Source organism: Danio rerio, chromosome 2 (genome assembly GCF_049306965.1).
Source record: "Danio rerio strain Tuebingen ecotype United States chromosome 2, GRCz12tu, whole genome shotgun sequence".
Taxonomy (NCBI): Eukaryota; Metazoa; Chordata; class Actinopteri; order Cypriniformes; family Danionidae; genus Danio; species Danio rerio.
The window spans coordinates 48,700,820-48,714,500 of NC_133177.1; the positions used below are offsets into that span (position 1 = coordinate 48,700,820).

General features: G+C 38.3%; 1 protein-coding gene across 2 annotated transcripts in view; it reads left to right on the forward strand.

Annotated features, from left to right (window-relative positions):
• The window catches only part of nlrp1 (NLR family pyrin domain containing 1), a 28,707-nt gene that overhangs the window by 10,934 nt on the left and 4,092 nt on the right, over nucleotides 1-13,681 (forward strand). The window contains exons 5-12 of one of the 2 annotated variants that reach the window (XM_009298808.5): nucleotides 1,173-1,277; nucleotides 7,303-9,004; nucleotides 9,527-9,604; nucleotides 9,707-9,781; nucleotides 11,385-11,528; nucleotides 11,632-11,760; nucleotides 11,960-12,049; nucleotides 13,525-13,623. In XM_009298808.5, the coding sequence (XP_009297083.2) occupies nucleotides 1,173-1,277; nucleotides 7,303-9,004; nucleotides 9,527-9,604; nucleotides 9,707-9,781; nucleotides 11,385-11,528; nucleotides 11,632-11,760; nucleotides 11,960-12,049; nucleotides 13,525-13,623 (2,422 nt within the window). 2 annotated transcript variants of the gene reach the window in all.

Consider the following 13,681-nt stretch of genomic DNA (forward strand, 5'->3'; position numbering starts at 1 on the left):
ACACATTGTATGAAAAGCTTCTTTTTTCTTTTTCTTTTTTTTTTTTTGGTAATGCCTTTTTTATGGAGAATAAAGTCACATGCTTTCTCCAATCCCCCCAGCCTCTCTCTTTTTCTGAAACCAGTTAAAAGATTTCTTGGCTGTGTATGGTATTATTGTCTTGCGGAAATGTCTGCCCTGGTTTCATTTTCATCATCCTGGTAATCTAGGTGTCGGGACTGAAGCATCTGATGAGGGTTGCTTTCTAAAAAAAAAAAGATTTACAGCTGCTGTCTGAGCTTTCCATGCCTTTTCACATCTCTCTTTCTTCATGTGTTTAATACTTTTCCCAGTGTAGTTTAATTTTATTACACTTCATTTCTAAAACATTTAGTTTTGTTGTGTTTGCATGTATGGTATGCTTAGGTTGTTACCAACAACTGATGAAAAGTTTGTCAACTGCACATTTAGAAATGAGTTTTATTTAAAAAATAGTGGTGTATTTTCTTGATTGATTTATAGCAGTGGCAATTTAATGTAATCAGACAAAAATACAATGTACAGTGGATAAAACACAGCATACCATCCCCCCTGTTAAATACCAAAAAAAAAAAAAAAATGAAACCACCTACTGTGATCTACTCTATTACATGTAAAGCTAAATTGAAACTAGAAATATGTTTGTTCTTTATTTAAAAAAGTTATAATTAATAGGATTGCATAAATGTGCTCACTCTTGTGATAAACTTTCAAACTCATGTTAAATTGGAGTTAGCACACACCTTACATCATTTAAAGTTCCTCTGATTAATCCCCTAAAAGTTTAGCTATAGGCTTTTTCTGACATTTTCTTAGTTCATCTTACCTAAAAAGCATCTAAAGCACCAGAGGGATCTCATTGTTAAAAGGGTATAAGTCGGGACTAGGGTACTAAAGAATTTCAAATGGATTTGGTATACCATAATGAAGCCCATGTACAGTGGTAACTTCAAAAACAATGAAAATCAAACAACAGTCAGTAAATAAAGTCAGTGACCTTATTTGAAATGTTGTTTTTCACATCAGAATTTATCAGAATAAATGATATTGTCACTAGTACTAGTCATCTTATACATTCAAAGTAAAATTAATATAATTCAGACCATTGATTGATTTGGTACATTTTAATTTTTTTTTTTTTTTTTTTTGACTAGTTGCAAGCATTAAAGAAGATCTGGCAATCTCAAAACTTGCAGAGCTTATATTTGAAATTGGAAGTCATTTGGACAAAATAGAAAAAAAGGGTCCATTTTTACCAGGTAAGGTTATTTACTGTTACTTTAAGAAATTACTGCTGCATTATATGTATAAAATATGCTAAGTTATTAGACATTTATTAATATAAAACTCACCATATGTAAGTAATGATGAGAGTTTTTCACAGCATTCATTTTAGGTATACCCTATTGTGGGGTTCATTTTCAGGATGTTTTATTTACAATTTTCCATATTACACTGATAAACTACATTGCTCATGATCACTGTGTGGTTTTGTGAATCAATACCCAGATATTGTTCAAATGCTGCACTTAACAGGACTAGTTCTCCCAAAAATGAAAATCATTTACTCATGGTTGGATTATCTGAATTGAGTATTATAAATATCTTTATCCTGTTGATAACAAAATAAAAGAAATTATGAGGAATGTTGAAACCCAGCATTGTATGAACAAAAAACTACCATGAAAGTCAAAGACTACTGTTTTGTTTTCATCAGAAAAAAAAGAAACTCAAACAGGTTTGGAAACAATTGAGGATGAGGAAATCTTACCTTTAAATTCTGGAGGGAAAAAGACTGTTACACCACTTCAAATAATTGTGCTTAATCATTTACAACTTGCCACGAGACAAGAAATTCTACTAGAGTTTGAGTACATTATAGTTTGAGCATTCGAAATTCTGTCGTACGGCACTGCGAAAAGGGGTGGGATAAAACAATATGATTGATAGGCATTGATGAAGCGAGTGATTGCTCCATATTTAAACTGTATAAAGTACATACATTTTTGTACAGCGAGGTTATGTTTTGATCTTCTGTTGGTCTTAAACAATTATGTGATGCAATTTAGCTGGTCAGAGTTCACCAAGCTTAAACTTTTGAATGCAGCGACATGCTAATCATGTTGCACTAGCTTGCGTTTCCAGTCTGTCACATTCACATGCGTATGAATGGAAGTCCATGGGGCGAAAAGTGCAATGTGACAAAATTCAGAAAATCAAGAGTACAGGCATGGATGAAGACATCTGGAGAGCTGACAGAGCTAAGCTTTTATCAGGAAACTTGCATTGGTCTCTTTGGCAAAGCTTATAACAGTCAGTACAGGGCTGGAAAAGCATTTCTTATTGTACTTGGTGATGGGTTGTTCCTGAACGATTCATTCATTTTGAATGAATCTTTTATATGACTCAAGAACGACGAGTCTTCTCAGAGTGATTTGTTCATTCTCACATTTGTGCTGGTGGAGTAGATGATAAATTCCCTTTTATCGGGTTTGACTCACATGAAATACAAGCAAATCAAATGCAATCAGAGCCCGGCAGTTGCAGACTGGGACTAAAAAAAAAAAAGCCTTGGCACTGTAGCCACATCAGTCCACATTATCACACCGACACAGCCCCACCCTCGGACACGCACATTCACTACTTTTATTAATGTACAGATGGTAAAATAATATAAGCAATACCATATGTAATAGATATTTAATAGATATTTATTTTGTGTTTGGACTTGTGAGGGAAACCGGAAGGAAATCCACACGAACATGCAAACTCCACACAGAAACACCAAATGACCCAGCCGAGGCTCGAACCATTGACCTTTTTGCTGTGAGGCGGCAGCGCTACCCATTGTGCTGCCCTTTTTGAGACTATTTCAGTTAATTTAATGCATTTGGCAGCGTCTGATTTTAGAGCAATTTTTAAGTTTCTCTGAGATTTTTGGCACAGCCTTTTCTTTTTTTACGGTCCATCTCTGACAATTAGCTTGTGTTACACCTTATATTTGTTTGACATTCTTGCCAGATTTTGATTATAGCCATTGCCGATTAGGCCAATGCTTAACATTTATTATTATCACTATTATCATCATCATCATCTTCATCATAATATTCACATCTTGCAAGTAGCAAAAACTGCCTGTATGTAAAAGCAATACTTATACATTTTTTTTAAATAAAAAATAGCATGCCGGCATACATTTAAAAAAAGGTCCAGCCCTTCTGGCATTTGCCAGAATTGCCAGATGGCCAGTTCGCCCCTGGAGCCTGGAAACTTATTTGATACGTTCATCTCTCAAGTCCTTGGTTCGAGTCGTTTGTTGTTCATCACCTGAAAGACAGAAGCCAAACATATGCATTTAGAACCTGAAAATATTTAATCCGTTCATCTTTTGTGTCCTCTGGTTTGAGTCATTTGTCCGTTTATATGCTTTTACATGATGAAAAAACGATTCACAAACCAAAAGACTCAACAGGTGAACTAATCATGGGTCTTTTTGGCTCAGACTGTGTGCATTGGTTAAGCTTAAATGGGACTGTCTGTGTCATGTGAAGGAACGAATCAAATTTGAAGACCTGTCATAAGAGGTAGAGAGCTAATCAGAAAAAAGACCCGGGTAAACAATGAATGCCTGTTTTCTCTTTCTTATAGCATTCTACCTATGACTTGTTTGTAGTGTGATCAATGTTTGGGCTAGTTGTAGATGTGTTTGAAAGCAACTCGTAATATTTTATTAATATTTTGGCAAATTGAACGAAATGAACTAGTCTCAGAAAAAAAGATTCAATGAACGAGACTTAAAGATCCGAGCCAGTAAAATGATCTGAACTTTGTACACAGGTGGTAACGTAAGTATTTGTATTGAACATATTGGCTAAGTATTGGAGTTGACAAAAGTACTGACTTCACTACCGGTCGTTATTGAAATGTAAAAGTTGTGATAATAGCAGCATGTCCTGCATGCAGAGATTTGACTGTGATTGGCTCCAGTGATAATCACTTCACGCTCTTCACTACATGCTTGCACAGACAAGAGAGCATTCGAAAGCCTATCACCTGGGCCCGGATTTTCAAAAAGTTTAACAATCGTAGTAATCTTTTTCCAGCACTGGCATGACACACTGTTCGTTCTGCAGAATAGAGCTCCCTTGAAAGGGAATTGCTAGTTTATATTTCCTATATTTATATTTCCTATGCACCTCACAGTAATTCTAATTGTTAGCTATATGCATTTTTCCTCATATGTTCAATTCTAAAAAGACTTGAGACTATAGCCCCTTTCACACATACAGACCTTTCCGGAAAATTGCTGGCAATTGTATGTGGTTGTATGTGTGAACAGGTCCTTTTTGAAAATACCGGTAAATTCGTTCTGGCTATTTTCCGGAAAGAGAAGTTGTAACATTACCGGCAATTTTCCGGAATGCTGCGCTGTGTGAATGCAGAAGGAAGATTACCGTAATAAGCGCGTGCACGTCTAGAACGTGCTGACGTGAGACGTCTGCTTTAGCCAATCACAAAAGTCAGGCGCATTTACGTCCGCGCGGTTTATGAGAATAAAAGCCTTTGAATATTTTTCCAGACACATTTAGCTGCTAGAAGTTAGTCAGATCACGTTTAAATGTTCTTCTTAATGCCAACTGTGTAAATAATCATCGATGAGATGCTTATGATAAGCCGTTGTTTGTTTACCTTCAAGCTTTGCGTGTGCCTGTGAAACAGCCTGTGAGCGCCTGCACACGGACATATTATGAACATCTCGACATGCGAAAGTGATCCTGCGAAACTTGTTCACAATATTGATTATCCACAGAGTTTGTAATTTAGTCAAATCTTTACAAATACAAGTGCAGCCGTTTAAAGCTCATTTGTGGTGAATGATGTCAGAATTTACCGGTATTTTGGAATGGATGTGTGAATGCTCTTTTCCGGAAAATTTCCGTAACGTCCTCGCCTGTGTGAACAGCGCTTTTTTGAAAATACCGGTAAAGTCCTTCCGGAAATTTTCCAGATACTTACCGGTATCACTGTGTGAAAGGGGCTTTAGTGTCTCTGTCATGTTAATGTATGAAAAAGATCTGTTACACACGTTGTTTGCTATATAGAATGCAAAAACTTTGAAGCTCAATATCTCAAAATCATTCAGAATGCAGATAGAACTTTATAATTCTAAGGTGACGAATACTCAGGTAGGCTGTGGCATTAGCCCCTTTCACACATACAGACCTTTCCGGAAAATTGCCGGCAATTTTCGGGAAAGGTTGTATGTGTGAACAGGTCCTTTTTGAAAATACCGGTAAATTCGTTCTGGCTATTTTCCGGAAAGAGAAGTTGTAACATTACCGGCAATTTGCCGGAATGCTGCGCTGTGTGAATGCAGAAGGAAGATTGCCGTAATAAGCGCGTGCACGTCTAGAACGTGCTGACGTGAGACGTCTGCTTTAGCCAATCACAACAGTCAGACGAGTTTACGTCCGCGCGGTTTGTGAGGATAAAAGCCTTTGAATATTTTTCCAGACACATTTAGCTGCTAGAAGTTAGTCAGATCACGTTTATATGTTCTTCTTAATGCCAACTGTGTAAATAATCATCGATGAGATGCTTATGATAAGCCGTTGTTTGTTTACCTTCAAGCTTTGCGTGTGCCTGTGAAACAGCCTGTGAGCGCCTGCACACGGACATATTATGAACATCTCGACATGTGAAAGTGATCCTGCGAAAGTTGTTCACAATATTGATCATCCACAGAGTTTGTAATTTAGTCAAATGTTTGCAAATACAAGCGCAGCCGTTTAAAGCTCATTTGTGGTGAATGATGTCAGAATTTACCGGTATTTTGGAATGAATGTGTGAATGCTCTTTTCCGGAAAATTTCCGTAACGTCCTCGCCTGTGTGAACAGCGCTTTTTTCAATATACAGGTAAAGTCATTCCGGAAATTTTCCAGAAATTTACCGGTATCACTGTGTGAAAGGGGCTTATGTATTCATTGAAATAGCTTGGTGTGAACCAACCCTGACAGTTAATGATAATATTTTTTAATAATTAAAGGGCCATGAAACCCCCTTGTTTCAGCAGGGTGTTTTCACACCTCTACTCTGGAAAAAGTCAGAAAAGTGGGCGTGTCCAGCTCTGTTTATGCGGGAGTGTTGGAGGAACTAAAGTTGGATGGTGTGGGAGTGTCTATTTGGGCACGCGCGAGTTTCAGAGTCAAAATACACACCCACACAGACAGGAGAAAGTGATGGTGTTTAACCTACAGGGACATCTGTAGTCGAATTATTTGCCAAATTATTAAATGTTGGACTTTAACTGCAGTTTGGCTCTTTCATTCAGGGAATTCATTCATGCCTCTCGCGACAAACGAGATATTTGATTTGAGGAACTGCTGCAAGCGTGTATTTTTCATGCAATGTTTGATACCGCACGGCGAATGAGAGAAAAAAAACTCTGCATTTCCCGGAAACTTAGATGCACACGACAGGTAGCGTCAGAAAGCCGCGTGTGTTATTCCGGTCACTAAATGCGGTGCTAACATTTCTGCACTCAGTGCAATAGTTAACTTAATTCGATACGAACAAACTGAATAAACAAAGAGCACTGGTCGCTCGCTTACCAAATCTGTAGAGACAGGACAATCACCAGCAACCAGAGCCGCGTCTTTATGGAGAGAATACTACAAGCGAATCCAGATTTCAGCGTTTGCAGATGAGAACAGCTCTCAGGTAAACAATAATCCTCCTTAGACACGTAAGTTATTGTTGTCGAGCGTCGCGTATACTGTTAATCCACACGTGATCCAGATAAGCTCTCACAGAGAGAAAATGAAAACGAAACTTAACGGCAGCAAACTATAAAAGCAACACTTCACGCTTGTTTTGCCAACACAACGTGGCGTCTTTGTGGTGTAAACACGGTGACACTAATGAATATTAATGAAGTTGCACAATAGAGCGCGCTGATTGGTTTGAACCAAGCCTTACTCATGCATTAATGTATCACACTGTAAGACGTAATAAGACTCACTCAGGCACAGACGCCCAGTCTGCACGCTGGAATACACGCTATTATGTCATGACCGTGACGCAGCTTCAAAAATTTGTTTCAAACAGGAAGTACAAATTTGCTTGAAATAACGCAAAAACAACCAATTTACACTTTTTAGTGAAATATAGGTGTCCTAATAGTGTTTTTAGCAGTGTGGGACACATATACGACTGTCAACAGCTCAAAAAATGTGTTTTGGTGTTTCGTGACCCTTTAATAAGTTTTTTTTTGTTTCTTTTAGAGAATGTAGAAAGGTTTTCATTGGATTCTTTTATTACCTCTGAAAGTGTTAAACTTTCATCTGAAGCAGTGGAGCTGGCACCTTGTTATACTGAACCAGTGATCATTCAGAGGAGCAAAGAGCAGACTGAGAAATACTGTCAAGAATATGTGAGGTCTCCACACACATCATCTCATCTGTTATCAAATGATAAGACTCAGAGCATCAGAATCGGCCAGCTCTTCAGTCCTGACAGTGATGGAAACACACCGAAAACTGTGATTCTCTGTGGAGATTCTGGAAGAGGAAAATCCTTCGTATTAGAGAAGATCATCTTGGACTGGGTTCATTTAGAACATCATTTTGAAAACTTTGATGCTGTTTTTTTTCTGAAATATGAAGAGCTGAAGTGTCTTTCTGAGGAGATGAGCCTGACTGAGCTCTTGAGCAGGAGCTGCAGTTTAACCTCAGATCAGATCTCACAGATATTACAATTAACCCCAGAGAAAGTTCTGTTCCTCATTGATGGAATTGATGATTTTTCATTTAATGCACACATTCAAATCTCATCACCTACTGATCCATCCCAGAAAGCCCCAGTTATAAGCATTATTCACTGCCTGATGAGGGATCTCCTGCTAGTTGAGTCTTCTGTGATCGTCACCACTAGATATACCGCTGCTGCTGAATTAAGCAGTCTATGTAAAAGACCTCAGCGTTTCACAGAGATTGAGGGTTTCTCTGAGAGAAGGGTGCAGGAGTATTTCCAGAAGTTTTTTCAGGATGAGCAACTCTTCAAGAAAGCATTTGAGAGCATGAAGACCAATGAAACCCTCCTGACCTTCTGTTCTGTGCCTTTGCTGTGCTGGATGGTCTGTTTTTGCCTGAAGAAAGATGCTGATCAGGTGATGACAGAACTAAAGACCACCACATCCATATATGTGCACTTTGTGTCGACTCTGCTGGAGGATCATCACCAGAGTCAGTCTTTCCTCAGGAGTCTTGGTCAGCTGGCAGAGGAAGGGATGAAGAACCGACAAAACCTGTTTGATGAAAAGAGTGTAACCAGGACTGGCTTAGATCCTGCTACTAGAGTGTTCATGAATAAAATTTATCTTAAGCGAAAGAAAAAACATGAACTACTTTTCAAGTTTAAGCATTTGAGCTTTCAGGAGTTCTTCGCTGCTCTTTATTATATCATGCTGGATGAAGAAGAGTCTTGGTGCAAAGTCAGTGAGCTGTTTAACATGATGGAATCAGAGGCTTTAATCCACAGGTCACCTCCCATCTTTAGAGGCAGATTATCAAATCCCATCCCTTCTGTCATGATGTTTCTCTGTGGCCTCTTTAATAAGAAGGTGAGCAGCTCACTTTTTGAAAAGATGAAGTCTACTTTTTCTCACAACTTAAAGCTGAAGAAAAAAGAACTGAAGAAAAAGCTGATGAAAATGATCCCTGCAATGATACGTCAGTATGGGTTTGAATTGTTTGCTCTTCACTGTCTGTATGAGCTCCAGGATGAGAGATTTGTCACGAAAGTTCTGGAAACACACAAGTTTATGGATCTGTCTAATGTTTCTCTGAGGAGCACAGACTGTTTGGTGCTGTGCTACTGTCTTCGGTTGTGTCCAAACATCAGAGAGCTGAACTTCATGAACTGTGATTTAACAGCTGCTAAACTCAAGATTCTTCAGCCGGCTCTTGGTCTGTGTGAGACTCTGAGGTCAGTGGGTTTGATTGGACAAATGGTATTTTCTACACTTGCTGTTATTTTTAATATTGTTTGAAATCTTTTTGTTGCATACATTGGTTGTTTCTGGATCTGTTAATGTTTCTTTATATTGGTCAAATGTAGTGGCGCCGTGGGCCATTATTGGCGTTAACGTGCTGCGTTAACGCGAGACTTTTATCGGGCGATTAAAAAAAATTTGCCGTTAATTTATTCTCAAAGTTGGGTTGGGGACTGGGTCTATTCTACGCAAGCTATGATGACTTTCACCTTGATATTTTAGCGCGGATGTATACCTGACCGGTGAGCCGTCTGACAAAAAAAGACACTACTGACTACCTACGCTTACATGGGCATCTGTAATCTAGTTATTTACCTTTATAGACAATGATATAATTAAGGTGTTTACATTAAGTGCTTTTATGTAATATATTACTGTAATTTTGGGTGACTTTAACTGCAGTTCGCCAGTTCCACTTTCACTCGTGAACATTTCATTCATTTTTGTTTTTGAAGGTTTTCAGTGGAGCATCTGTCAGAGATCGGGGATTTGATCCAGATTCTTAGTGAATCAAAAATCTTGAGAGAGCTCAAGTAATTGAATTTTGTTACAACCTTATAAAACCAGCCATTGCTCTTTTAAATGTAAAATTGGTCTAGTTGTTTAAATAAGTGTTCTGCTCTTCTGATTGGTAGAGTTCGAGAGGATGAATATGGTGTTGAGAGCCCTAGATGGTCATTTAACCTTTCAGTCACTCGTGGAGATGTCTTGTAAGAAACCCCTGCACACCAAACTTATTCTGATCAAATCTTTCTTTTCTTGTTTCTTATTAAACAAACAACCCAAACTCAGAAAAAGTGGAGCCAGTATGGAAAATGCAAATAAAAACAGAGAGTAGTGATTTCCAGATTTACTTTGACTGGTATTTTATTGCAGACAATATTTCACTCGTGGTCACTCGTGGAGATGCTTTTTATTTAATATTTTGTCTGGGAAAAATGGGACAGGAGCAATTTAGGGCTAGTAATCAGGTAAATTGGCTAAATTGTGTGATTTGAAACAGGTGATTTCAACAGGTGATTGTAATTATGATTTGGTACAAAAGCAGCATCCAAGAAAGGTCTAGTCCTTTAGGAGCAAAGATGGGCTGAGGATCGACAATTTGCCAACAAATACATGATAAAATTATTGAAATGTTTAAAAACAATGTTCCTCAAAGAAAGATAGCAAGACATTTGGATATTTCACATTAAACAGTGCATAACATCATTAAAAGATTCAAGGAATCTGGAGGAATTTTAGTGCATAAAGGACGAGGGCGCAAGCCTAAACTGAACTACTTTGATCTCCAATCCCTTGGGTGGCACTCCATCAAGAATCACCGTTTATTTATAAGCGATATCACCATATGGACTCAGAAGTACTTTGGCTAACCTTTGTTAAGTACCACAATACAAAGTTACATCCACAAATGCCAGTTAATACTGTACTTTGCCAAAAGGAAGCCCTATGTTAACAATGTCCAGAAGCACTGACGAGTTCTCTGGACTCGAAAGAATCTGGAATGAACCAAACACAAAGTGGAAAAGTGAACTGTGATCAGATGAATCAATATTTCAGCTATTTTTGGGAGTAATGGACGCTGTGTGCTCTGGCCCAAAGAAGAAAAGGATCATCCATAGTATTATCAGCAACCAGTCCAAAAGCCAGGATCTGTCATGGTTAAGTGTCCTTGGCAAAGGTAACTTACACTTATGTGTGGCACCATTAATGCTGAAAAGTACATAGATTTTGAAGCACAATATGTTGCTGCCTCATGCATATTTCAACAAGACAATGCAAAACCACATTCTGCACACATCACAAAGTCCTGGCTGCCGAGGAAGAGGATACTAATACTTGACTGGCCTGTCTGCAGTCCCGACCTGTCTCCAATAGAGAATGTGTGGTGCATTTCAAACCGCACAATGTAACAAGGAAGACCCCATACTGTTGCCCACCTTAAGACTTGTTTGCAGGAAGAATGGGACAAAATTACACCTGAAACACTTCATTACTTGGTTTCAACCAATCACTTGGTCACTTGGTGTCAACCAACCTAACAAAAAAAAAGAAAAATACGAGACAAAGTAAATACGAGTCAAAGAAAAATACGAGTCAAAGTAAATTTAGAAATCACGTCATCACTTGGTGTCAACCAACCAAACAAACAAAAAAAAAAAAAAGAAAGAAAAATACGAGTCAAAGTAAATTTAGAAATCACTACTTTCTTTTTTAATTTCCATACTGTCTCAACCTTTTCTGATTAGAGGTTGTACGTTATAGTGAGAGTACAGTGCTGATGTTAGATATTCCTCTTTGCCTCTGTTTCAGGTTGACTTTGAGCTCATCTGGGAAAAATCCATCATTTTCATCAGTCTTAAACATCAGACTTACATGTGCACAATCACAGATATCCAGAACTGACTGGACACTCTTTCTTCAGAGACTCCGTAAGACAGGAACATTAACTGAAGAGTAAGAAAAATATTAATCTTGGTTTTACTCTATCAGATAATAGATTTGCTGTTATTCTAACAGTTTTGTGCTTCAGCTCTTCAGCTGATGATGATCATGTCAGTTTGCAGCTGTCTTCACTTCACTCTGTGGGATTGAAGTCGTTGGATCTGACGTTGGTCAGTCTGAATGAGAGCTGGGCTTCTGGGATCATTTCCCTCATCCAGAACTGCACCAGTTTACAGCAGCTCAAGTAAGCGTATTAGATCTCAGATTATTTACATGAGTAAATGATGACTGACAAAACATATTGTTAATTATTTAAAAAGAATTCAGTAATTTGCTCTAATAAGTATTGTCCTTGTATAAAACACAATTGATATATATAACACACTATATATTTGCATATATACGTAGTGTATATCACTGTTGGCATAACCTGATTGTTGTAGAGTCAGTGTCACTGGTTTGCTGTTGGAGGAGGGACTGAAGTTACTGAAGAAATCACTGACAGATCCACACTGCACCGTGATCATTGAAGGGTATGTGTGCTCAGTATATTTGATATATTTATAGTCAATGATAAATACCACTGTTGATTTAATTTAATTCTATTTTATCCATGTATAGCATAAAATCCAGTTAACGTTCATAAATGGAGTGAATTGGATTGAACTGTTTCCCCTGATTATTCTTGAGATGTTTCAGCAGCTTAATTGGAGTTCACCTGTGGTAAATTCAGTTGATTGGACATGATTTGAAAAGGTATACACCAGTCTATATAAGGTGCCAGGGTTGTCAAAGCACAAAGGCTGAGGAAGGTTACAGAAACATTTCTGCTGCTCTGAAAGTTCCAATGAGCACAGTGGCCACCATCAGCCGTAAGTGGAAGAGGTTTGGAACCAACAGGACTCTTCCTAGAGCTGACTGGCCATCTATGCTGAGTGATCGGGGGAGAAGGGTCTTAGTCAGGGACGTGATCAATAACCCAATGGTCACTCTGTATGAGCTCCAGCGTTCTTCTGTGGAGAGAGTATAAACTTACAGAAGGACAACCATCTGTGCAGCTCCCCACCTGGAATTTGCCAAAAGGCATCTGAAGGACTCTCAGAACATAAGAAACAAAATTCTCTGATCTGATGAGACTAAAATTCAACTCTTTGGAGTGAATGCCAGGCATTACATTTGGAGAAAACCAGGCACCATTAATCACCAAGCTAATACCATCCCTACAGTGAAGCATGGTGGTGGCAGCATCATGCTGTGGGGATGTTTTTCAGCAGCAGGAACTGGAAGACTAGTCAGGATAGAGGGAAAGATGAATGCAGCAATGTACAGAGACATCCTGAATGAAAACCTGCTTCTGAGTGCTCTTGACCTCGTTCTGGGAGACGGTTCATCTTCCAGCAGGACAATGACCCAAAGCACACCGCCAAAATATCAATAGAGTGGCTTCACAACAACTCTGTGAATGTCATTGAGTGGCCCAGCCACAGCCCAGACCTAAATCCTATTAAACATCTCTGGAGAGATCTGAAAATGGCTGTACACCGTCGTTTCCCATCCAGCCTGATAGAGCTTGAGAGGTACTGCCAAGAGGAATGGGAAAAAATTCCCAAAGACAGCTGTGCCAAGCTTGTGGCATCATATTCAAAAAGACTTGAGGCTGTAATTGCTACCTAAAGTATTGAGCAAAGGCTGTGAAAACTGATGTACATGTGATTTTTCAGGGTTTTTTTTTCATAAATTTGCAACAATTTAAAAAAACCTTTGTTTACATTGTCATTATGGGGTATTGTGTGTAGAATGTTGAGGAAATAAATTTATTTAATCTATTTTGGAATAAGGCTGTAACAAAAAAAATGTGGAAAAATGAACAAATACTTTCTAAATGCACTGTACGCTCTTAACATAACTGTAAATAAAGACCTAATGATTTCCTTGTTTCCTATACAAGTTTGAAAAGCATAATGCTAGTTCATTTTAGATTTTATTTTTAATTCACTGTTGTTTATAGGAGGAGGAATTGCAGTGAACCCTCAGAAGAGCACTTGAGGCAAAGTTATGAGAAAGTGGAGATTCACTTCAAACCAAAGCTTCTGGAGGAGCTGGCAGAGTGAGATTTTGTTCAAATTTTAAAAACTTTTTATATGTTTATCTTACAAATGAGTGAA